Source organism: Antennarius striatus, chromosome 15 (genome assembly GCF_040054535.1).
Source record: "Antennarius striatus isolate MH-2024 chromosome 15, ASM4005453v1, whole genome shotgun sequence".
Classification (NCBI taxonomy): Eukaryota; Metazoa; Chordata; class Actinopteri; order Lophiiformes; family Antennariidae; genus Antennarius; species Antennarius striatus.
Window position 1 is genome coordinate 17,285,519 of NC_090790.1, and position 22,406 is coordinate 17,307,924.

The window sequence follows — 22,406 nt, forward strand, 5'->3', positions numbered from 1 at the left end:
ACGTCATTCCATTTCGTTTGCAATACAAACTATATGTCCGTTATCTGCGTAGCATCTGTTGCCTCGCCTTAAGCGACATTATGAGGTCATTAAACAAACGGGAGTGCGTTCTCTGTTTCATCATCCTGAGCCTTTAATTTAACGTCGCTGGGAAGATGCAAGGAGATCCCCTGTTATTAGTCCTTTCTTTGGGTGATGTAAAGGTGATAAAGGTGACACGCGGTGAACCAAACAAGTGATGTCATGTTTATGCCAAACACAAATAACACACTGGGAACAGCTAAGGTATGACACTTGTGATAGAAACAACGTGTATGGAAACAATGACCTGAAATCCATCATTTCTTCCCATCCCAAACCTTCAGCATCAAACCGATATTAAGCTCCTAACTGTGACTGATGGCTCAAAGGAAACGGACGATGAACCAATTTGACCACGGGCGTCGAACCTCTTTAATCGGCAATGACCTAAATAACCAGGCATCGCTAACTCCTGCTTCCTTGACTGATCACAGGGCACAGCTGAGACTGGGACCACCAGCAAATGACCCTTGAAAGCAATAATTGTCAGTTCCTCTTTGAGCACTTTGAGCAAATGGAGGTGAGGACTGACCTTGTTTTCACCTTTTCTTAATAAGCGTTCATCCGGGAGGGTTGGCACGCTCTCTTTTAGCCATCTCGGTTGTCAGGGTGGATGTTGATGACCGATGAAGAGAGAGAGATACTTCATCTGGAGACAGAAGGAATTAACGTTCAATAACTCCTCTGGTGACGTTTTGGATGTGAAAACAAACCAAACGTCACCAGACAATCGTGCAAATTTTGAACACATGGAGACAAAGCTGAGTTAAAATCATTAGTCGTAAACGTCTGTGACGTTTGCAGACTTACTGACTTTAACTTTCATCCCCTGCTGCTGCACGTTCTGCATGCACTCAGTTTTCCTCTGCTGACTTTTAATTTGACTTTCAAATAAAAATGTGGTTTTAATAATCTGGGCGCAGCTGTTGTCGACACGTCTAACCAGTCAGCCCTTTCTCAGTTGAACTACGTGACATTTCTACGATCCCAGCTCTCAGAATTAACGATTGAGAACACTTTTATCAGCCGTGATAGAAAAATATCAAAGAGAATTCAGAAAAATATCTCTGGTAATTTAACATAACCCTTTGATTCGGCCCCAGAACTTGACAGAGTTGTCATATTTGGATTTAAAACTAAAGTACCTCTACCTACAACTTTAATTTTAGAATTTAACAGCTCAAGCATGAACAACAACAGCCGAAGCCTCAAAGTGTGGTGTCGCTATATTACTCAGCAACCACAGATTAACTTTGGCCTGCATCATCGAACCCACATGACACCCTACCTACCTATTATCCCTCACCCCATACTTATGGCGCCTGTTACTCACACTCGACACACGGACACCTGACAGCCCTCTATAATTTAGAGGACAAAGAATGAAAATGAGGGTCCCATTGAGGAGGAGCTGGGTGGGTCGGACTAATGAGTGAGCCCATTGTTGGGGATTACCTCGCCGTCACGGTCTGGGATCACAGTGAACGGCTCACCCCTCTCACGAACGCCATCGCATGCATGTCGCGCTCTTCTCAAGTGCTGACAAGCATGAGCCTTTGTCAGGTACCCCCCCACGCCGGTTCAAAACCACAAAGAGAGCAATTAAAGGATACATTTAAACATGGCTGCAACACTCCCTCCTATGAAAGGCAGCTGAAGCTCCAGTGTTGACACCTTTTCACGACCAAACGTCTCCAATGCGATTGAATGCAATGTCCTGCCAACATGCAGTCTCACACGTTTTCCCATGATGCAATACAGCAGGAACAACTGGAACGTCAGACGACGACAGGAAGAACCCAACGGCGAGGACGGGACGCAGGCGGCAAATACACTTCTGCACAAAACATTTCAGGATGTGCGGCGCATTGAAGGCGAGTCACAGCGAGTGGAGGTGATAGAAGATTCGCGTTGACGCTGATGGATATGGATCATTTTTATATCGATCGGCGTTCATCCTCTGGCGGTGTCGAGATGCCCGGAGGCTGTTAGAAACCCGTAGATCAGTTCCTTCCTACCGACGGCTTTAACGTCAGTCAGAATCTGAGGCTCCAGCTCCCCGTGACGATGAATGAATGTTTATTATTTGCAAATTCCAAGCAAGTAGGAGAAATTTGTCAGGTTTTTGGATGATCTCCATCTCCAGGCCTTCAGTTCGGACGATGTGTTTGCATTTGCTTGGATTTCGGCGATGACATCGCTGATGAATTTTTTATGTCCTGTGAAGCTGCTAGAAATTTGTTGAGCAGTATAGTAACACTGACACTGGCGAGCATCGACGCCACGTCCGTGGCTCACAGAAGGAGCTTATCTGCCTCTTTCCAACTCATAAAAACAACTTCCAATTCCTAAAGCTGACCAGCTGATGGTTGTTTTCCCCCCAAAAGCTCCTACAGATCCAACTTTGGCGTTACATAATATGGAAACATCTGAAAAGCAAGCAAAAATGGCTCGCTTGCTTCGACCAAAGTTAACTTTTACAAGCTAAATAAATCCTTATTCAAACCTTTTTCTTTTTTTTTGTAGCTTAGACATCGGGTTCTGTTTCTGGGCTAATGATCTGTTAAAATGGAAAGCCGGCCAAATCCTGTTGGCATTTTATTGCACGAACCAGCTCGTAGGATTGCTTTGGGGCCAACTGTAAATGCAAACGCTTATTTAACCAACGCGTGTGTAAATAAATGAAATAAGAGATTAAATATTTGATTTCCCCGGGCATAATGAAGGATATCTAGAAACGGTGACATAATTAATATTATCAAACATCCGTGTTTGACCTAGATGCAGTTCCTCAAGGCTCAGACTTGTGATTTTGACATTGACGCCGTATAATGTGCGAGAGCCATAATTAACATTTATTTTGGGGTAAACGGCGAAGCGCTCGGCTTTGACACAGCCACGGGGAAATGTGACGAGGGAAACCAATTAAATCCAGGGTCAAACGTAGAGATCAGAGGACGCGGGTGTAGAAAAAAAGTCTCTTCAAAAACAACACCGTGCTCCTTGAGCGTTGTTTAAATCACACTGACACATTTATTTCCATCGGAAAATCCGAATAGCAAAGAAGTGAAGTAAAAAAAAAATAAAAGAACAGCGGGTTGTTTTTCACCCCAAGAGAAATCTAACAACCTGCATACATGCAGGCTATTGTTGGGGTGTTCCTCCCTGGGATAACCTTTAATGGCTGTTATTTATATTTGGGGGGCCAGGCGGGTTTATTCTGCACGCTTACAGAAATCGTTACGCTTCCCCTCGGGAAAGGGATTCAAGCAATGCATGTTGGGCCCCGGGAGATGAGTCAGCGGTAAAAGGGTTTCTCTTTATCGGTTTTTCCTTCGGGGTTATTGGTTATCTTCCACGGGAGTCATTAAAAAAAAGGGGGGAGGGCGGTTAACGTGCCGGGGTTAATAGCGAGGGCGGGGTTGATCCTGATCAGCTGAGCGACAAAGAACTACGTCTTGAAAATAAACCCAATGATATTTACCCACAGGAAGTGATGTCATCGACTGAAAATACCTAAGATGACTGAGTGGTAACAAAAACACCTGAACCATCAACACGTTTTGTTCTCCGTGAAGATTCCCATCAGTCATTCTTTTTGTAAGTTTAAGCCGTTGTTTTGTCGAAGTCTTAATGTTTGTGTCAGAATTGTGTTACATGCGTGGATGATTGTGCTCAAGGTTTTAAAGTACGTTTTAGAAGATTAGCGTGATTTTTATTTTATTTTCTCTCTTAAATAAGCCAAAAGCATAAATAAAATTAAAGAAAAAGATCACATCCAGCAACTTATTCAGGCTTCAGGGCTGTGAGTTTGGCGCTTGATAAGTCAGACCTTGCTGGAAGTACGATCTCAACTGAAGGCCGTTCTCCTCATTACGGACGCAAATCTTATCAAGAAAGACCCAACATTTCGCTCCCATGATGTGTTTTAGTTTTCGGACTAAAACTGAGCATAAAAGAATGAGATTTCAGCCGCGAATAACAAATTAAAGGTCCTTGAAAAGGGATTATTTGACTAATACAATCTGGATGTTCCTCTGAGGTGACGCCCGAAGACATTCTGACACGTTCTAAAGAGGGAATCGTAATGACTACTGGGTGAAACGGATGTGAGCTGCCTTTGGAGTTATTACCATCCTTAAGAAATAAAGAACAGAAAGGATGATATGCATCTGCTGGCAGCAGCTAATTAGAGCGACTTCTCCACCTCTGCTCTCATTCTCTCCATCCTCATTCATTAGGCTGACATCGGGACAACCTGATTAATTAAGAATTAGGTCTAATGTAGTTTGGGTTCAATTATTAACATGAATACAAAGTAGATGTAATTAAAACAAATTTCCTTGTAAATGACTAATTTAATAAGCCGTAAAAACGGAGTGTGTGTTAGGATGCAGCGGAGGAGCGATGCTATTGATCTGATCTTATATCTGAAATGGAAAAGCGAGCGGAATCGGAACTCCAGCCGGGAGGCGTCTCTGTTTTGGTTTTTATCTTTCATTTGAGAGGCGCCCATCGATCGTCTGGGATGTTTGTCCAACCAGGCGGTGTTTTCAGGAAGTTTAGAGCAAATGACGCACAATTTTGGTGACCACTGTTGTTTGCCAAACAACCCCGCAGCATCTGCTGAATACTGATGAAGCAGGACTCGGGAGGTGCAGCCAGAAAGGAGATCATTGACATTCGTGCACCTGGTCTGCCACCTGTCACCGCTGGCAACCGAACAGGAAGCTCAGTCACGCATCTGTTTACGCCACCAGAGACGCCTCGTGTCACCTGAGCCTAAAAAAAAACAACAACAAAAAAAACACCAAGGTGATATTTGCGTCCGAGCTGAGAATGCCTCCGTTTAACAGCCTGGAAAATAACAAAGCACAGCGTCAGGTTGAATAAAAGTGATTTTATCAACGCAGCCGCGTCCGAGCAACACAACACAAAGGAAAGGAAAACCACACCTGTCCCATCCGTTCACACAGACGCGTCTCTATGTACAACACGACCATCACAAAAAGCAACTCATTCTAACTGCAATAAATAAATAGAGACACAAATATATTTACACGGTATTAAAATCACATCAAAATACAGCCTCAAAGCACCGTTAGCAAACTTTAGGAATGAAACCGACTCTTTTTTCTGTAAAAAAACAAAACATTAAAAGACAAGTAAAGCATTGGCACAATAACTTCTTTACATATAAAAAAAAAATGCTTATGATATAATATGTTAATGTACAACATGATTCTAGCGTGTGGGTTTGATCAGGATCAATGAGACAACTTCCTCCTTCGTGAGGGTAATCTTTACAGCGTGGATCGTAGAAGGATGTTTAGAACCCGATGGCGGAAAATAAAGAACTATAATAAGAAGCAGTCACACGTTTGCTTTCTTCGTTTCGGGCGAGGGCATGCTAGCGTTTGCTAATTAGGACTGAACGAGAAGTAGAGCTGAGGACGACGGGAACGTTGGGGGTTTTTTTACAAAAATGACGATGGATTAAAAAAGTTTACCATTAGCATTGTCTTCTGAGGGATGTTAGCATCCCTAAACTGAGTGCTTGCGATCCCTGAATTTTTTCTGCTAATGATGTAATACTAATGCAAAATAATGTCGACTTAAAAAGAGCTGCATATGTTAACATCTTTTTTGGTTCATTTATATTTCTGTCTGTAAAAAAACTACAATTTTCACGAAACCTAGAGAAACGGCTGAGAACGAATCCACTCATTTTTGGAGTGGATCCAAACCACACTGGTGGGTGTAGGAATGATTTTACTGTCGAATGCGGAGGAACTGACTGGCGGCTTGACCTTTCCTCCCTGGCGGTGGTGGGGTGGTCGTGCGAGCACGGCAGCGAATGGAGAGAGGGAGTAGACGCGCCGAAGCAGCGAATCGGGAGGAATACAAGTTTCTGTTCAATTCTGTTCTTACGCACATAAAATAATGCAGTCAAACACGGATGGAGCATCAGTCTTGGAGGAGCATCCACTTATTTCTCTTGACAAGAGAAGCTCAGTTAAAAATAAATTAAGGACAACAGGACGAAAAATACAGGATTGATGCTGCTGCGCCTCGGCTTTCAATCGTCTGTGCGATGCGAGAAAGAGGGGTTGTTTACAACAAGACAATCCCCCACCAGAGACGCAGCCTGATGCATTGCCAATATTTTTCTCCATTTGTGGTAAATTTAATAAATAACGCTCCAAGGACGAAATATGTGGGACCTGAGAGAGGAAGGCAGCGGGAAAGAGAGGGAGGAAAATGGAAAGATGTTGCCACAGGGATAAAAGTCAATAAGGACCACACAAGAGCAGGAAAAATAAAAAATAGAGAGCGACGGAACACCCAAAGGTGCCCAGAGCTAAGGTGCATGACACACGTGACTTCCTCTTTCTAACAAAAAAATGAGGAACGATTAAAGTCTAAAAAAGTAAAAATGCTTTCCGAATCCGACTTGGATCCAATCCTGATGCTTCCCAGACGCTTTTCTCGTCCGTGTTGGGAAGGCTGTTTGTAGTCCACATTCAGAGATAAACAATGGTTTCCTCGCTGCCCTCTTCACTGTCCGTCTCCATGGAGACCAGAGCACTGGGGTCCAGATGAGGGTCACCAGGATGTGGGAGCACCGGATAAGGGTCGGCGCCGCTCGCTGTTGACGGCCAGGCCTCGCCGATGAAGCGTTCACTGTTGTGATCTGAGAGGGAGCACAAAAAAAAGAAAAGAAAAAGAAACACGATGGTGTTTAGAGGAAATACCCCGAGTCATCATTTCCTAACCGCTGATGAGTAATTGCCGGGACGGGACGTGCATCCGCTCTTTTAATGAGCTCCGTCTAATTGTTTAACCCGCTCGTCTAATCACCGCCGCGAGCGGATCGACACCCACACCCGGCCGCCAGGAAACAAAACCGTCTTCACGCCATCCATCAGGTCCCGCCCCCTCTTAGAGATGTCACCTTCATCATTATTTCTGTAAACATCATCAATCTCCATCGCGCGCGCGCGCCCGGGTCTCCATGACACCTGGAGTTCATCTGAGGGGATGAGGGACGAGAAAATACGCTAAATACTCATCAACCCCCCCCCAAATATTCAATATTATCAATGCTCTATTAAAGGAGATGATGTTTGGTTTTTTTTAAGGATGGCGCTCGCTTTCGAGCAACGGGGCAGGTGTGTTGTCACGGTAACAGATGGCGTGAACTATAAATTGCCTCATTGCGTCCCTGTAGGAAAGTGTCTCTGTTTGATTAATGATATGTGAGCGTCCGGCCCAGCAGCTCCATTAGCCGTCACGCACACCCGACCCCCGACAGACGAGACGTTGGGAGACGCTAACGCTCCATCATCGTCTGAAAGCTGCGTTCATGAAATGGAGAGAGGTTGTTAGCATTGTTAACATGTTAGCATTGTTAACATGTTTGTTTGAAACGTTTGCAGAATGCTTGGAAAGCCGTTCCTGAATATTAGAACAAATTTGCTGCAGGATTGCACAGCAGGTGTTGTTTTGGTTACATGATGTAATCTGGAATTATAAAAAGAAAAAAACATCAAAAAAGAAAATGTAAAGTTTGAAACTGATGAAAAAATCAGTATCTACCATTAATTTTTATCCAGGGGTGAGATGACAGAGCAAGAGGTTCAAATCCAATTAACCGATCCCGACTGGTCAGTTCATTTCGAGGTTGACCAATCAGGAGCAGCTTTACTGTCGGTGGCTGTATAATTGAATGTTAGAGAACATACAATTTTCTATATGATCAAAAATCGCCTACTTCCCGCGCACAATAAAAATGTCTTCTAAAATGTCTTAGAAAATATATTGGGGAATCTGGACCAATCACTGCAAAGCAGTTTGATTTCTCACTATTCTACTCCATCACTGCTCTGAACACAGATCGGGATTTTTGCAACACGTACACCGAACGATCAGCTCAGATCCCCCTCCAAAGAGCTTCACAGGTTTCACCTCCTCATTCACGACGCTCCGATGAGACGTCTCATTTTTTGGGGAATTCCATCCAACTGGTTCCCTAAGATTACATTGTGCAGGGACAACTGCGCGAGCACACGAGGAGAAATCTTCACATGCTGAAGCGGGGGGATGAGAAGTGAGATCCTATTTTGATCCGACACAATGGATCATTTCCATTTCAAAGAGTTTTTCCTTTTTTTTTTTTTTTCCTTGTTGAAAAGGAGATACCGGGTTCTGGTGCGCGCCGCGCCGCGCCGGGGACGGGACGCGTCGCAAGATCTGAGACTGCACATAAAAATGTGAAAACCTCTCCATGCTGGTTTAAATTCACTGAGAAACAGCATGAATATTGGGTGGAATGACTCTTTGCTCCATCGCAGGGCCCTCGTGGGAACCACTGAGGAATGCATTATGGGTAGATGTCAGCTGGAACCCGGCTAGCGTTGTGACTGCAGGGGGAGTATCCACCCTGGGCTTGTTAACGGGCGGCTCCGGTTTCACTGGGGCCGGCGTGTGCTGAGTAACAAGGAAAGGTTAATAAGCTGATCAATGAAGGAGACTTTGTGCCGGCTGCTCCAGCCGGTAAACAATACCGCAAATTGTGCATCAGCTGGTGTTCAGGGTGGAGGAGCGCAGCGAATGCAACCTGTAACCCCCCCCCCCATCCCTTTCTAAATTTGAAAACAAGCTCACGTATGAATGGATCAGGAAGGGCGGCGTCACCTACACTCGTGGTCGCCTCGTGAGCGAAATGCAGATTAATACCCGTTTCTCCCGTCGCCTTCCTCACGCCGCCGCCCGACGCGATGACAAGTCACGCTGTAATGAGTTTTATAAAGATTTTTTCAGGTCAATATCCCAGGAAGTCAGGCGTCGCCGGTGAACTGTGATTCACAGGTCGTTGTCTGCCATGACAGTCGATAGAGGAACCATTGATTTTGTTTTTGTTCTCGGCTGGCCGCTGCTGCAGGCGGAGGCGGCGGCGGTGGCGTCGGCGAGGGTTTCTTTGTCAGAAGATACTGATTAACTGAGAGGAAGGACGGACAAGGCCTCACCAGACACACAGCCTTGAGAGTAGCGTGTGTGTGTGTGTGTGTGTGTGTGTGTGTGTGTGTGTGCGCAGACATAAGGTTTGTTTACATTCTCACAGGTAGCAGCGATGATAGGATAACCTCCGTCCAATAGAAGAGCGACTCCATCGGGGTTAAATTCTAGCGCTACGACACAGGATATTAAACATCAAATTAGCGTTTGAGCTACTTGATGCATCCGTTTGCGATTTTTTAATTTTTTTCCGACCCTGATGGTGTTATCGTGTCATTAAACGTATCCTCCTGTTAAACTAAACTGGAGTTGCAAACATTCATCATGTCAATGGTCGTCAACCAGGAAAATAACGTGAGAATTTATTTTTTACTGATCGATCGGATCACGTGACCTCGTGATCCGATCGATCAGTTTTGCTTTTACAACGATACGCCATTAGAATAAGAACTGACTGAAGGTAGGTCGTCATGGCGATGAGCAGAAGGTCTTCATTTGTCATCTTGGTGTTTCTATTCTGTACTTCTTACCGCTTGTCGTTTGCTCCAGCCCCGGCCCCCCCGTGGGGCTGTAGAGGCTTCCCGTCCCCCACCCCTGGTGGTCCGGCTGGGAACTGTGCGGCGTCTTAGCGACGGGGGTCTGTCTGCCGTTGGATCTGGCCAACAGGGTGTTGAGACAGTTGTGCGCGCTGGGGTCGTTTTTCTTGTGGTGGACGTGACGGTTGTTGACGCCGGCGCCTTTGAACGCGGCCTCGTTCACGAACACGGATCCGTTGCCGGGGCGATCTCCGGTCCGACTCGATTCCGGGTCCTGGGGAGAGAGAACCGACGTCACGGTGAGGACGGAGAACACAGAGAACACAGGTGCAGAAGACGCTCGCGTAAAGATTAAGCCTGAAACAAAAAAACAAACAACCAGACGAACGGAAAATAAATAAGTCCGCAAGGCTGCAGGAGCACGAGGGCGGCGTGCAAATGAAAGAGGAAATACTGTAACACGAGTCCATCCGTGTGCGTCTTGTGAATAGTCAAACCTGCTGAGGCCGGCGGCACAAAGCCGAGGTCAGCCGAGGCTCTCAGGGCCGCGTGCTGTATTATTTTCACCACCGCTGCCGTTGTGCGTCACACCGCTGCTTAAAGGCCACGGAGAATAGTGCACCCTTTATCCTAAGTGCCTTCCAGCTACCAGGGAGGGGTGGGGGGGTAGGTGGGGGTTATTTCACTTCAGCGCTTTTCAAACAAAGTGTCAATAATTTAAGTCCTTTCAGACACGACTGATTGGTTTCCAGCACCGCCGTGCCTCTGGTTTTAATTATTTTGTCGGAGATTTTATTTGCGGCGGTTTAATTATCATCAATCATTAAGATGTTTATTGGTGAGCGGAGGCTGCCGGAGCGCCCAGACAAATGACGGCGAAATTGCTCTCATTATCTGAGGTCGTACATCAAGACGGGATTGAGCTGCTGTCTGCAGACGAGGAAACCGGCGTAACTCAGGCCGATGGCTGTCTCAGAAAAGCTTTTCTTTAACGACTCCGGTGGAGAAATACTCCATAAACGCTCCACATCCGCCTCGCGCTGAGAGTCAGAGTCCATACTCCGGTCCAGAGCGACACAGAGGCCCCAAACCTAAAGGAAACGGTTCCTACCTGCTGCCCGTCCAACGTGATGACCATGTGGGGGATGACGGTGGGGAGACTCATCTGCCGGCTGTGCCTGAAGCTCTGGAGGAGCTTCTCTTCCTTCTCCAGCTGCTCCCGCTCCTTCTCCACCATCCTCTGGCCTTCCCTGAGCCGCTCCAGGCCCTGCTGGTACTCCTCCAGCTGCTCGTCCAACTCTTCCCTCTCGCGCCTCAGCCTCTCCTCCTCCAGGCGGCAGCGTCTCTCCCTCTCCTCCAGCCGCCTCTCCCTCTCCCCGTGCCGGCTCTCCTTGGCCTGGCGCTCCTTCTCCCAGCGCTCTTTCTCCTGGCGCAGTCGTTCCTGGAGACGCTGAGCCGCCGCCACCTCCTCCTTCTGCTTCTCCAGGTTGCGCTGCTTCTCCTGCTCTTGCAGGGTGCTGCCCCGCAAGCTGGGGAGGTGCGTTCGCTGGGGGGCGCGGGGAGACGGGCGCCCGCTCTCTTGGAGGAGGAACTTCTGGACCTCTAAGCAGCTGTCCTGGACGACCACGGCGGCCTGGCAACGAAAGCGGGACAGAGGAGAGAGATGGGGGTCGTGAAAATGTATCGGTCACACATGTGTCCTTACAACAGGGATGGGGGGTGGGGGGGGCTGATTTGAATGGCGTATGGATTTGTTCAGGCTGAACGCAGCTGCATCTCTTTGTAAAGTGAAATCCTCCTGTGGTTTTTAAGGGTCACATGCAACAGGTTTGAATATGAAAATATCATCAAGGTTAAAACATCCAAGCGACGCAGGTGAGCCAGTGTTCACACAGGCCCCTCATGCAAACATGATGTCTCTGCACGCATTTACATTTTATTACCAAAGGCTGGGCCTCACCAGACGTAGAGCCTTGAGAGTAGTGTGTGTGTGTGTGTGTGTGTGTGTGTGTGTGTGTGTGTGTGTGTGTGTGTGTGTGTGTGTATGTGTGTGTGCGTGTGTGTGTGGATAAACAAAAGACTCTCCCTCATCCATCATCCGATCATCGATCTGCTTCAAACGGGGTTCTGTTTGCAGATGTAGTAAAGTACTAATCTCCATGGCGACACAAAGCATTAACATATTGATACGGGCGCGCACAGGAAGTTTTTCCGACTCGCACATCAGATCAGATCATAGTACAGGTGACGGCTCACACACACGGATGTGTGTTCAATGATGCGCTCACCTGCAGACTGTAAAGTAACTGGGTCAGGCTCTGGACGCTCTCAGCAACCTGGTGATGCACAAGATGACACACAAACATGCAGATTAACAACTCTACTGCGTTTTCAAGCAAGATCCTCAAGGTTTTATGTGACTGAAAGGTGAGTTCCTAAGTTTCCCTGCAGCATTTGTGCCCCCTGGAGGCCACCCGGGGTACTGCACGCACGCTTCTCTTACCAGTCATTTACCTCACAGGTCGCAAAAAGCTGGAAAAACCGGGAGCGCAACTGTGGCCTGGTAATTGCAATAAGTCTCCATATGCATTTTTAATGGTGCAATACCTTCAGGACCTAAATGGACTTCTTTTATTATGGGTTTATCAATGATTCATTGCATTAAGCCCAAAATGTAATTATAATAGGCCTCGATGAATTATTAAATCAACTCTTGGCAATCCTGATCCACACGTCTGTGCAGAAATGGGGGGAAGGTGATGTTGCGAACACGAGCTGGAAGAGGATATAACGACCTGCGATATCGCTGCAGCACCGCCATCGCCACCGGCGTAATAGGAATAAAATTGCTGCATCAATATTAACATAAAAACACCCATTTAGATCCCAATCTTTATTTATACCAGAAGACTCTCCGAGTTAAGAACATTTGATAGACTAGAACCTGCAGTACCTTGATGTCGATGTCATTTGTGTGTGATTTGAGCAACAGAGTCGGAGACTCCAGCACAAAGTCATCGGTCCAGCTCTCCTCGCTGGCCTCGGGGGGTTCGGGTGAGGTTTGAAGCTCCAATGGGGGGCGCGCAAGCGAGACGGGGCTGGACGGAAACACGGAGTCCGTGTCCGATTCCGGGCTGGAACTCGTTGGAGAGCAGGACTTGGATGATAGGATGGCTTTCAGGTTATCAGCTGGTGGAGGGGGGGGAGGGGGACGAAAATCAATGAAAACTAATTAAAATGAGTTGTGTTTTGAGACATCCTCTCAGAAGAAATCAATCGATCGATCAGTTTGTCCGTCCTTTATTAAAGCAAAACGTAGTTCATCTCTAACGCCTCCTATTCAGCATTTATTAATAGCACACAAATGTAATAAAGGGTTTATAACTCCTTGGCTGCCAGTGACATTTATAGACGTCTATAGACGTGGGATTTAGCGTCTAGCGTCAGACTGTTCAGCTGTAACGCTGAAAAACAACCTTGCCTCGGGTTGAATGAATAATACTCTTCTTCTCGGTTCGTTCTGTGTTTGTTTCCTGCGTTGCGATCGTCTCACCCTCTTGCAGCGCCGCGGCCAGCAGCACGCCGGCCTGCGGCGGCTCCTCCGACTGCGTCTGCACGAGGAGTCTCGACTCGACCGGCGAAGCGTCCGTCCTCCCACTCAGAGCGGAGAGCTCGGCGAAGGCCTTCAGCTTCTCCTCCAGGCTGGAGCAGATCTGCTGGTCCCGGCTCGACAGGCTCTCTGGCAAACAAAACACGTACGCAAAACTTCGTGGGTAGAAAATATTTTTTGTGCGAGAGGAGAGGAAGCAAAACGTGGGTTCTCAGATACCTTGAAACTTTTGGATCTTCTGGATTCGAGCCTCGGCGGCTCGTTTCTCCTCTTCGGACTCGCTGGTGTATTCCTCTTCTTCCTCCGGACAGCTGAGCAGAGAAAACGACAACATCAACGGCGACGTCTTGATCGTGGCGTCCTACGTAATGACTCACACACACACACCTCTCGACGGCCTCCCTGATCAGCCTCATCCAAGCGTTCCGTTCCTCTTTGGACGACGTGTGGACCTCGTACATCTCCGGCCCGGCGGCCGAGGCGCTGATCAAGAACATCCCTCTTTCTTCATTCGCCACTTCTCGCACTATCAGCTTCTGCAGGGCGATTACCGGAGGCTTCTGATCCTGAAGCACATTAAAGCATCGACAAAACGATCATTTAGGTGACGCGATAACGACCCGAGATGAACTAGAAGGGTTCTAAACGAGTGACTTTGTGCGCACCACAGTGGCAAACGTATACTTCTGATCCTTTTCTTGCAGGAAGATGAGATAATCTGTGAGAAGCAGTGCCAGCACATCTGTTGAAGACAAGTGTGAAAGTGTGTTAAAAGGATGCGGCGATCCGGAGGCGATGGAGCCTCAAACGTACGGGTCGGTCCCACCTTTGAGGCGTCCGGTGGCGGTCTTCCACAGCAGCAAGCCCTGGTGTTTGAGCGTTTGTCCCGGACCCATCATGTCCTGCTTGCGGAAGGTGTGGCCGTTCTTCAGCTTGGCCGCGCTGCGGTTCTCGATGCGGTTCCACACTTCCTGCAGCTTCTGATGTTGCTCGTATTCGCTGACGCTCAGGTCGACGGCCGCGATCACCTCTCGGATCTGAACCAGCGCCTTGGAGAGGTCGGCGTGCTCCTCCGTTTCCTCTGAGGTTGCAAAAAACTCATTCGAGTGCATTTTAAATATTTAAGCTACCATTCAGCCAGCAGGGGGCAGCAGACGACTGACCTTGAGTATATTGAAGGATCCTCTCTAGCAGAACTGGGTATTTGGTGATCCTTTGGGTCACCAGCAAGATGCATTCTGGGATCTCCCTCCGTCTCACCAAGGAATTATTCCCTTGTTGCTGGAAAAAGCAAACAGGAGAAGTGAAGCTACATCCGGACACTTCAGGTTTAAGCATTTGAAGGGGTGTTTGATTTACGCACCTTGATGAAGCTCTGGAATCTCTTGTTGTGTTGCTGGAGCTCTTTGAAAAAGCTGACCGCCTCGTTGTGATGGCTGCAGAATTCTCCGTAAACCTGCTTCATTTTTTCTCTATTTTCATCTGAAAACTGCGAGGAATAAAAACAACAACACAGATTTACGCCGTCATCGCTTCCCACCTCTCCTGCCTCCAATAAGAGGACGGCGGCGGCGGCGACTGACCTGCTGCAGCAGGACGTCTCCTATTCGCCGGATGAGGTAGTTCCTGTGCCCCTGCGGCCAGGAGGAACCGTACCGCCGCTCCTTCATGGCGGCGTAGAAGGCGTGGTGGAAAAGAAGCAGCTGGTCCAGACAGGGGAAGACCCGCTCCACCGCTTCCGTGTCCAGCTGCACCTCCTCCTTCATCCCGCGCCGGAAAATCTCCGCCATGATGTGAAGCGTCTGCAGGTGGTGGAACTCCGTCTGCATCAGCTCTGCAGACGGAGTTCCACGAGGATTACGTTAAGAACCAGAGATCTCATCGGTTCATCGAGTCGTCACCATGTCATCAAAAGCCCCTCCGGCGGTTTTGCCCACCGTAGATGACGTCCTGCCTCTTCACGGCTCGTTTGTCCTGCTTCTTGCAGAACTTGTGCTCCACTGTCAGACTCCACGACTCGGCCTCGTAATCCGCAGCGTCCGCCGACACGTCGCCGTGGATACACGCGTCTACACAATCTACGAAGACGGGCGAACAATCGGGTTTAATGGAAACCTCCGGGATTCGGTTTGACTCATCGTATTATACATCAATACATCTGTAAATCATCTAGTTTGGTTCTGATCACTGATCGGCTCGTTTTGAGGGTGTATTTCCACGTAAATCAATCGTACCTTCTCCGATGGAGGAGTCGGTGGAGGTGGAGGACGTCGGCGTCGGCAGGAGTTCCTCGGATCGGCTCCTCGTCTTCGAGACGTCGGACTCGGTTTCTGAACCCTCGCTCAGCTGCCTGTCGGAAGAACACGGACGGTTCAAGTTCCTCCGCTGTTCAATCGATAAGTCGACGTTTAAGTCTGAGACGTGTTCGACCTGTCGCTGAAGCTCCCAGGGAGGGGGCAGGACTGGGTACCGTTGTCTTTCCTCTCCTTGGGGGCCACCAGAGGAAGCGAGGTAGAGACGGGGACGACGCAGGGAGGGATGTTCTCTCTCACCGTGAAGTCTGGTGGAGAAAAACCAAAGACAATCAGAGATCATCAGCGAAACAGGAAACGCCGCGGCCAACGAGGTTTCAACCGTCGTGCTGTGAACTCACTCTGGGGGAGGGATGCCGTCCTGTTCTTCACCGTGGTAACGGCGTACTTATCCTGAAGTTTCTAGGCAATACAAACACACTTATAGAAACACATGGATGTAGGAGACCAGAGCAGGAAATGGTATTTAAAGAAAATACTCACCTTCAGACACGGGGGGACAGATTCCTTACAGCCTTTATGGACGATCGCAGTGCAACCTGGGAAAAAAGCGAGGAGACGTGATTGGCTGTTATATTGCTGTGCATGACATCATCAGGTAACAATTTCTCATCCATTAAAGTGAAAGTTAAGGCTGTGATGTAAATAGATGAGGTTAAAGAAATAAAAATAGGACTAAAATTAATACAAATTAAATTAATAAAATAAAAATAAAATACCTTATGAAATAAATGATAAACAAATAGTGAAAAGTCAATGTAATACTAAAATTTCAAATAAAATAAATATAAAAAATAATATAAAAACTATATTAAAGGAATGAACACATGAATTAAATGTACAGTAGTTTAAAAACCGAAACAAAATTCAATAAATTGTGAAAGTCAAACCATAAACATGTGGTGATTAACTGTCTGTTGACCCTCAGACCGTGTTAGCGGTACTCGTGTTTGACTTTCACCTACACGCCACATGTTGGTGATCTCACTGGGAACCAGGCGTTACTCACTGGAGCAGTGCAGCAGCTCTTTTCCAGACGCTGGTTTGTCACACACTACACAGACGGTGGGACCCAAACAGGAGCCCATGTTGAAGCGATGTCCATTCAGCTGCCTGTCTTTGGCCTCTCGGTCCTTCCCCTTCCCCTTAGAAAACCAGACCAGAGACATGGAGGTAAACTCATCAGGTCACACAGACAGAGTCCAAAGACGGCCGGACGATGCAGCTGGGAACGCTTTCCAAAGCAGATGGGGATATCTGTGTCGGAGGAAACTCTCCCACCACGTGTGAGGAGATAGAAGCGCCTGGGAGGAATCTCTGCCTGTTTCTAAACCATAAGATAAAGAGAGAGAGAGAGAGAGAGAGAGAGAGAGGACGCTGACGAGGAAATGGAGGGTAGAATAAACAACAGATGCAGGTCAGGGGGGGGTTCCAGCCTCTGCTGCCACTTCACAACAGGGAATTAATCATTAAAAGGAAAGGAGCAGGACACCATGTTTGGTCTGTCACTCCGACCTTGGGTTTAATATATTTCCTGGTTGTGTGTCCCGGTGAGCGGAGTGACTCTCTCGTCTTTGTTTACCTCCGCCTGCGGTTGTGTTTGGTGGTGGTTTGTCCGCCTGTCGGCGGGATTACACCGAAACTACTACACAGAGTCTCATGAGCTGCACTGGGAGGACTGGGCTCTGATTTTTATTGTTCATTTCCTTGAACATTTTTATCAGGCTTGGTTAATAACTGGGCTTTGGATGAGGATGCAATGTATTTAAAAGGAACCGTTGGGCCTGGAGCTCCACTGGGAGCCTTTCTAGTTTATATTCTGAGATAAATTTCTGTCATATTCTGCATCATAAATACTTCAGCTGTCCTCAGGTCTTGTTCAGACTGCGTTGGGTTTACCTTGGTCTTATTACGTGTGCTGGACATCCTGCTCTTCAGAAAACTGAAGGTGCGAATCACGCTGTACTTTTCTGACTCCACCTTCGTCGGGATGTGATACTTATCCAACTCCTCCTCTTCAATTCTGCAGAAAAATTACAAGGAAGCTCTTTAGTTTCTTTACTTTATTTTAAAGACTTGTGTTAGTGCAGTCCTGGTTATCTTCTTGCAGATTCAAAGTGAGGACAAAAAGCGAGTAGGACTGGTTTCTGTCATGTGCTAGAAGAGGGTCTGAGGTTTAGTCTTACATGCTTGTAACATCTACGGGTTGTGGTTAGTTCAAACTGCAGGAATATTACTTCATCTGATGTCATTTCTGGCACATTTAATGTTGGGGAAAGTAACTGAGAAGAATTTTGGATGACAGAAAGATTCTTTGTCAGTGTGTAGAACATGGAAAAAGAATTCATTCTCTGCAGTTCTGCGCTGTGGAAGCAAATTAGCATTAATAGAAATGTTAGAGGAAGTATGCATGCAGTAACGACGGCTGCTGGTGACCGGGTCATGTCTCCAAGGCATGATAAACATTCTGGTGAGGGTTAGTCAGTCTGACACTCGAGGATGCTAGTCGATCAGGTTTTCCGCTGCCCACGTACTCTTTGAGAAACTCAGACAGGGTGAGATGTTGGAGGGATTCTGTCAGCTCCATGTCGCCCTCATCGCCTGCAGACTGGGATCGCTTAGCAAACCTGATATCCCTGAAAAGAACAGCGCACACAGTCAGCGATTAATGCCGACGAGAAGCCGTGAAGCCCAGGGAGAACTGTTTGTAATGACCTCATCTTAACCCCCATTATATCTGCTATCTACCACTAGGGGGAGCTAAGGAGCTGTGACGGCTCAATGTGACGATTCATACCCAGGCTACATCCACACTGCAGGTGAAAGTGAGCCAAATTAGATTTATTTTTTGCTTATATGAGATGCAGAATAATTTTTTATCTTGATAATGTGAACAGCACAGGTCACATCCTTTTAATTAAAATAGTTCTGAATTAGATCCCTATAAAGTTCATAAAGGTCACAGAAATATCAGTTCATTTTCAACTGAAGCTTATTGGAGCCCAGACAAATTAACATCAGGTCTCACACAGCAAAAAAAAATAAAAAATCAGTCCATATGAAGCTGGATACAATTAAATTCTCCTATATTCAACTTCTAAAAATCCTAAATCACAATTTAAAGTACATTTATCAAGTACCATGACATGTGACCTACAGGGACAAGATGACAAGTTAGATGGAAAAAAAGAGGAGGAGGCATTTCAAAAATAGGACTGAAAGTGATTCAGGGTCAAGGAGGATTGTAAATAAAAACACACAAAAATGATCAACTCTGCTTCAAAAGGACCAAAGAGATTCACGTAAGACGGCAGCAAATTCCTCACCGTCACCCTGGCAACCTGATCATGGTTAAATGCCGCTCCTGGGACAAGAGGTTCCATATTTTTCTAAATATATACTGTAATATTAATTAAGAGCCCAGCTGCGCGAGGGCAACAAAAGGGGATGAGTTATTTTGTATTTTGTCAAAGAAAATGAAAAAAGGCTTTTGGAATATAATGCAATCTGAGTAAGAAGTAAAAAGTAGAGCCAAAATACCTTTTTTCTTGCGACTGCTCTGGTATAGTGGAGACTCTTTGTTCTGTGGACATAAAGAATGAGAAGAAGTTGCAAAACTAATTACTCAACAACCAATCAGACAGACGATGCCCTCTGAGGTGAAATCAAACAGAAGAGGCAATAAAATAAAGTTGGACGTTTGTTCCCGTCTAACACCAGTGTAACGTCCTGTGATATATTTCATTTCATGAAATCATGGACCGTGAAAACATCTGGACAGAAAGATAGAAAACACACAAAAGCTGCAGCACAGACACAAAACCCCCACCCCTGAGAGAAACCTTCATGTATGTTTTCATTTCATAACCTTCACCACCATCCCGACTACAAAAGAGAGCTGTGATTATGAAAGCCACTCGCCGACACGTCAAGGTTATTACAGCCCCATGATTACATAATGTACATCAAATTAGATTATGGGAAAAGCAGCGGTTGGTGCACCTTCTGTGTTTTTGAATAAGCGTTAGAAATAAGCGACCGAAGCTTTTGGGCTCGGAAGGATAAGAACAAAACTTGGAAAATCAGGTTTTGGCAACCTGATTTGGTGTTTTAGCCGTTAAACAAACCTCATCATGTACTGGAGTTGTGTTTTTGACCACATGAGAAATATTTAGTCTTGTTTCAGCCCCTTGGATACTTGGATTTTAGCTGCTACCGTGGACGATCCATTTTGTTTATCTGTGTGTTAGTTGCATCTATTGTTAAAAAAAACAAAACCTGAGATTTGCTTTAAAATACCTTTTCAAAACTTAATTTTTTTATTTTTAATTGAATATTTCTAGAATAATAACCTTGACTCCCCATATGCAGAAGCACAAAACACAAGCGCTGGCGGCTGCGGCGGCGGCGAGCCATGCGGGTCTTAGCGCGGCGTGACAGCTGCAGGCGTCCAGTACTTACTACCAGGGTGTAGCAGAGACAGAGATTTAGACAAAGACAGCGCCTGAAGGAGAGATCGGCTGTGGGCGACGCTGTGCAGGACGGCATCTACAGAACAGTGGACAGAGGGCAGCTCACACTTCAGCTACAGGAGGACGCTATCGCCACGCGCAGTCAACTCCATGTTAACTAGCGCTGCCCCATTGGGAATATCTGACAAAAGAGCTGAGATGGTCTATTTGAGGAAATCTGTTAAAGGAATAATACACTAGCGGCTACAAACAGAGACTATTTATAATCAGGAAAAACATTTGATCTACAAAAAGTACAGAATATCAAGAAGTCCTGAACAAAAATGATGGAACAGGTAGCCACATTTTGGTAAATAGGCGTGCGACAATCTCACAGCGTGAGACAATTTCCCAGAAGTCATTGCTCCGAGCACAAAAATCAAAACCATTTATGTCTTTTCATTTTTTTTTTTGTATGAATGTAAGAGTTAAATTTGAAGTGTTAATTTAACTGTATAGGAGTTGGTGGGTGAAGGATCTGTTTCCATCCTTCATGCTAAGCTAAGCTAAGCTACACTAACTGTGCCAACTGCACATTTATCAAACATACGAGAGAGTAGTATTTGATTTCTTCTTTTCCAAACGTGACTCTCGCTTTTATTTGCGGTCATATTTTTGGAGTCGACTGCATTTATTATTAGCGCAGAAATAATAAATAAAGCTTTTGCACCAACAAATCTTGAGAAATTACCCCGTTAGTGACACAAACAAGTGGGGTTAGTGCTTGGAAACAGTGTTAGATGTCTGCTTGACTGAATTTAAAAAAAGAAATCTGATGCCGTTGAACAGAGCGTTACTGACCAGGGCTGATGTCCGGGGCGTGGTTGTCCCGGGCGAACCGAGCGGGACGCAAACTGATTTTGGATGAAGAGTAGGAATACGAACGCAGTCGGATGCCCTGATCGGACGATTCCTAGATAAAAAAACATCACACTTCAATTGATTTTCCTTGCGTTATAGGAAGATTGACAAAAGCCTGAAAGGTTGTTTTACTTTTCCGATTGGTTCGCATGCCGAAGAAGCCGATTGGCTGCGAGCACAGGTGAGTTCAGGAGAAGGTCGAATGGTTTCCCTTCTCTCTTCGTTCTTTTCGACATCCGACAAGAGGGGGGAAAGCGGCGACTTCGGCTTGGCGCTGTCCTCGTCGCTGTCCACCTCCAGAGCCACCAGGCTGGGACTGGAGGCAGAAATGACCGATTAGAAACTGATAATGTCAACTTCTGATTGGACAAAAGCAAGACTCTAATACCTGAGGTCGCACAAGTCCATAGGAGAACTTTCTCTCTGAGCGTTGGAGTCGGAGGAAGCCATGCTGTTCAGCCTGGCGAGGGCCTGGCCGGCGGGTGAGAGAGGGAGGGAGCAAGGCGCAGAAGGAGGGTAGAAATCTTCCAGATAGGGTGGAGGGGTGTCGGTGGCCGGCAGGAGATCGTCTGAGTCCACCGTGTCCCATAACCCGCTGTCCGTCCCCGTGCTGTCCCGGGTCACTCCGCCGACGCTGTACTTGATATCCACATCTTCCAGCTGAACGAGAAAGAAAGGAAAAATGTTCAAAAAGTAGAAAAGCAGAAGATGTCGACTGGCGATTGTGGGTTTAAAGACAGTTTGATGTATGACCTGGAATTCCTCTGCGGTGATAGGATCGCTGCTGCTGATCATGGGGAGCAGAGTATCTCCACAGGTCTGGACGCCGCTGGACTGAACAGGATGCCCATTTACTGGGATAAACACAGAACGCAACTTCAGCTTATAGTCTAAAGCGGTTTATAATAATTCAAACAGACCTCTCTCGGCCTCCTCTCCCTTTCTCCAGTCGAGATCGACTGCTCTACGGTACTCCACGCGACGTCCACCAGGAATTTGTTTTTAGCCCGCTGAATGATTTACTGCCTCAGAATATGGTGAGAGGCCACTTTCCATGACTATTTTTCATCCCCACATCGGCCAAAGATTGCCAGATATCTTAACCAGACGACCCGTTTCTCCATTTGACCCCCAGACAACAAAAACACCTCATGATCAGGACCGTTTTAAATCAGCAGTCGGAACAGAGAATAGAAAATAAATGTTATTTTATCGGACGGTTACATCAAATTTATTTGTGCTCTGCCAAGCCTTCTGCGCTCCTTTCCTTCTAGTAATTCGGAATCATTGTGCTATAATTCATTGATCTGTCATTGCCGAAATGTTAAGGCCTGGAGCAACGAAAGGAAAATGAGACTAACATCCAGTTCGACCTTTAAAAGTTTGTTTTCATAGAAAGCGCCCTACTCTAACATCAGCATCATTTCTGTTATGGGAACAGAGTTTCAAAGTGGTTTATCGACTGTGTGTTTATCTA

The 22,406-nt window shown here is 46.6% G+C and overlaps 1 protein-coding gene across 1 annotated transcript in view; it reads right to left on the reverse strand.

The window, feature by feature from the left end:
• Nucleotides 1-4,260: 4,260 nt before the first annotated feature.
• Nucleotides 4,261-22,406, reverse strand: part of arhgef28a (Rho guanine nucleotide exchange factor (GEF) 28a) — a 33,518-nt gene continuing 15,372 nt past the window's right edge. Inside the window, exons 10-36 of the mRNA XM_068334305.1 lie at nt 21,683-21,783; nt 21,318-21,589; nt 21,062-21,245; nt 20,870-20,981; nt 20,019-20,105; nt 19,098-19,140; nt 18,092-18,193; nt 17,457-17,580; nt 16,567-16,702; nt 16,041-16,096; nt 15,899-15,959; nt 15,676-15,805; nt 15,480-15,595; nt 15,183-15,323; nt 14,829-15,079; nt 14,609-14,734; nt 14,409-14,526; nt 14,072-14,326; nt 13,911-13,987; nt 13,633-13,811; nt 13,465-13,556; nt 13,189-13,374; nt 12,589-12,824; nt 11,924-11,971; nt 10,747-11,268; nt 9,630-9,909; nt 4,261-6,775 (exon numbers count right to left, since the gene is read on the reverse strand). Coding sequence (XP_068190406.1) covers nt 6,606-6,775; nt 9,630-9,909; nt 10,747-11,268; nt 11,924-11,971; nt 12,589-12,824; nt 13,189-13,374; nt 13,465-13,556; nt 13,633-13,811; nt 13,911-13,987; nt 14,072-14,326; nt 14,409-14,526; nt 14,609-14,734; nt 14,829-15,079; nt 15,183-15,323; nt 15,480-15,595; nt 15,676-15,805; nt 15,899-15,959; nt 16,041-16,096; nt 16,567-16,702; nt 17,457-17,580; nt 18,092-18,193; nt 19,098-19,140; nt 20,019-20,105; nt 20,870-20,981; nt 21,062-21,245; nt 21,318-21,589; nt 21,683-21,783 — 4,205 coding nt within the window. The 3' untranslated portion in view covers nt 4,261-6,605. The remainder of the gene's footprint in view (nt 6,776-9,629; nt 9,910-10,746; nt 11,269-11,923; nt 11,972-12,588; nt 12,825-13,188; nt 13,375-13,464; nt 13,557-13,632; nt 13,812-13,910; nt 13,988-14,071; nt 14,327-14,408; nt 14,527-14,608; nt 14,735-14,828; nt 15,080-15,182; nt 15,324-15,479; nt 15,596-15,675; nt 15,806-15,898; nt 15,960-16,040; nt 16,097-16,566; nt 16,703-17,456; nt 17,581-18,091; nt 18,194-19,097; nt 19,141-20,018; nt 20,106-20,869; nt 20,982-21,061; nt 21,246-21,317; nt 21,590-21,682; nt 21,784-22,406) is intronic.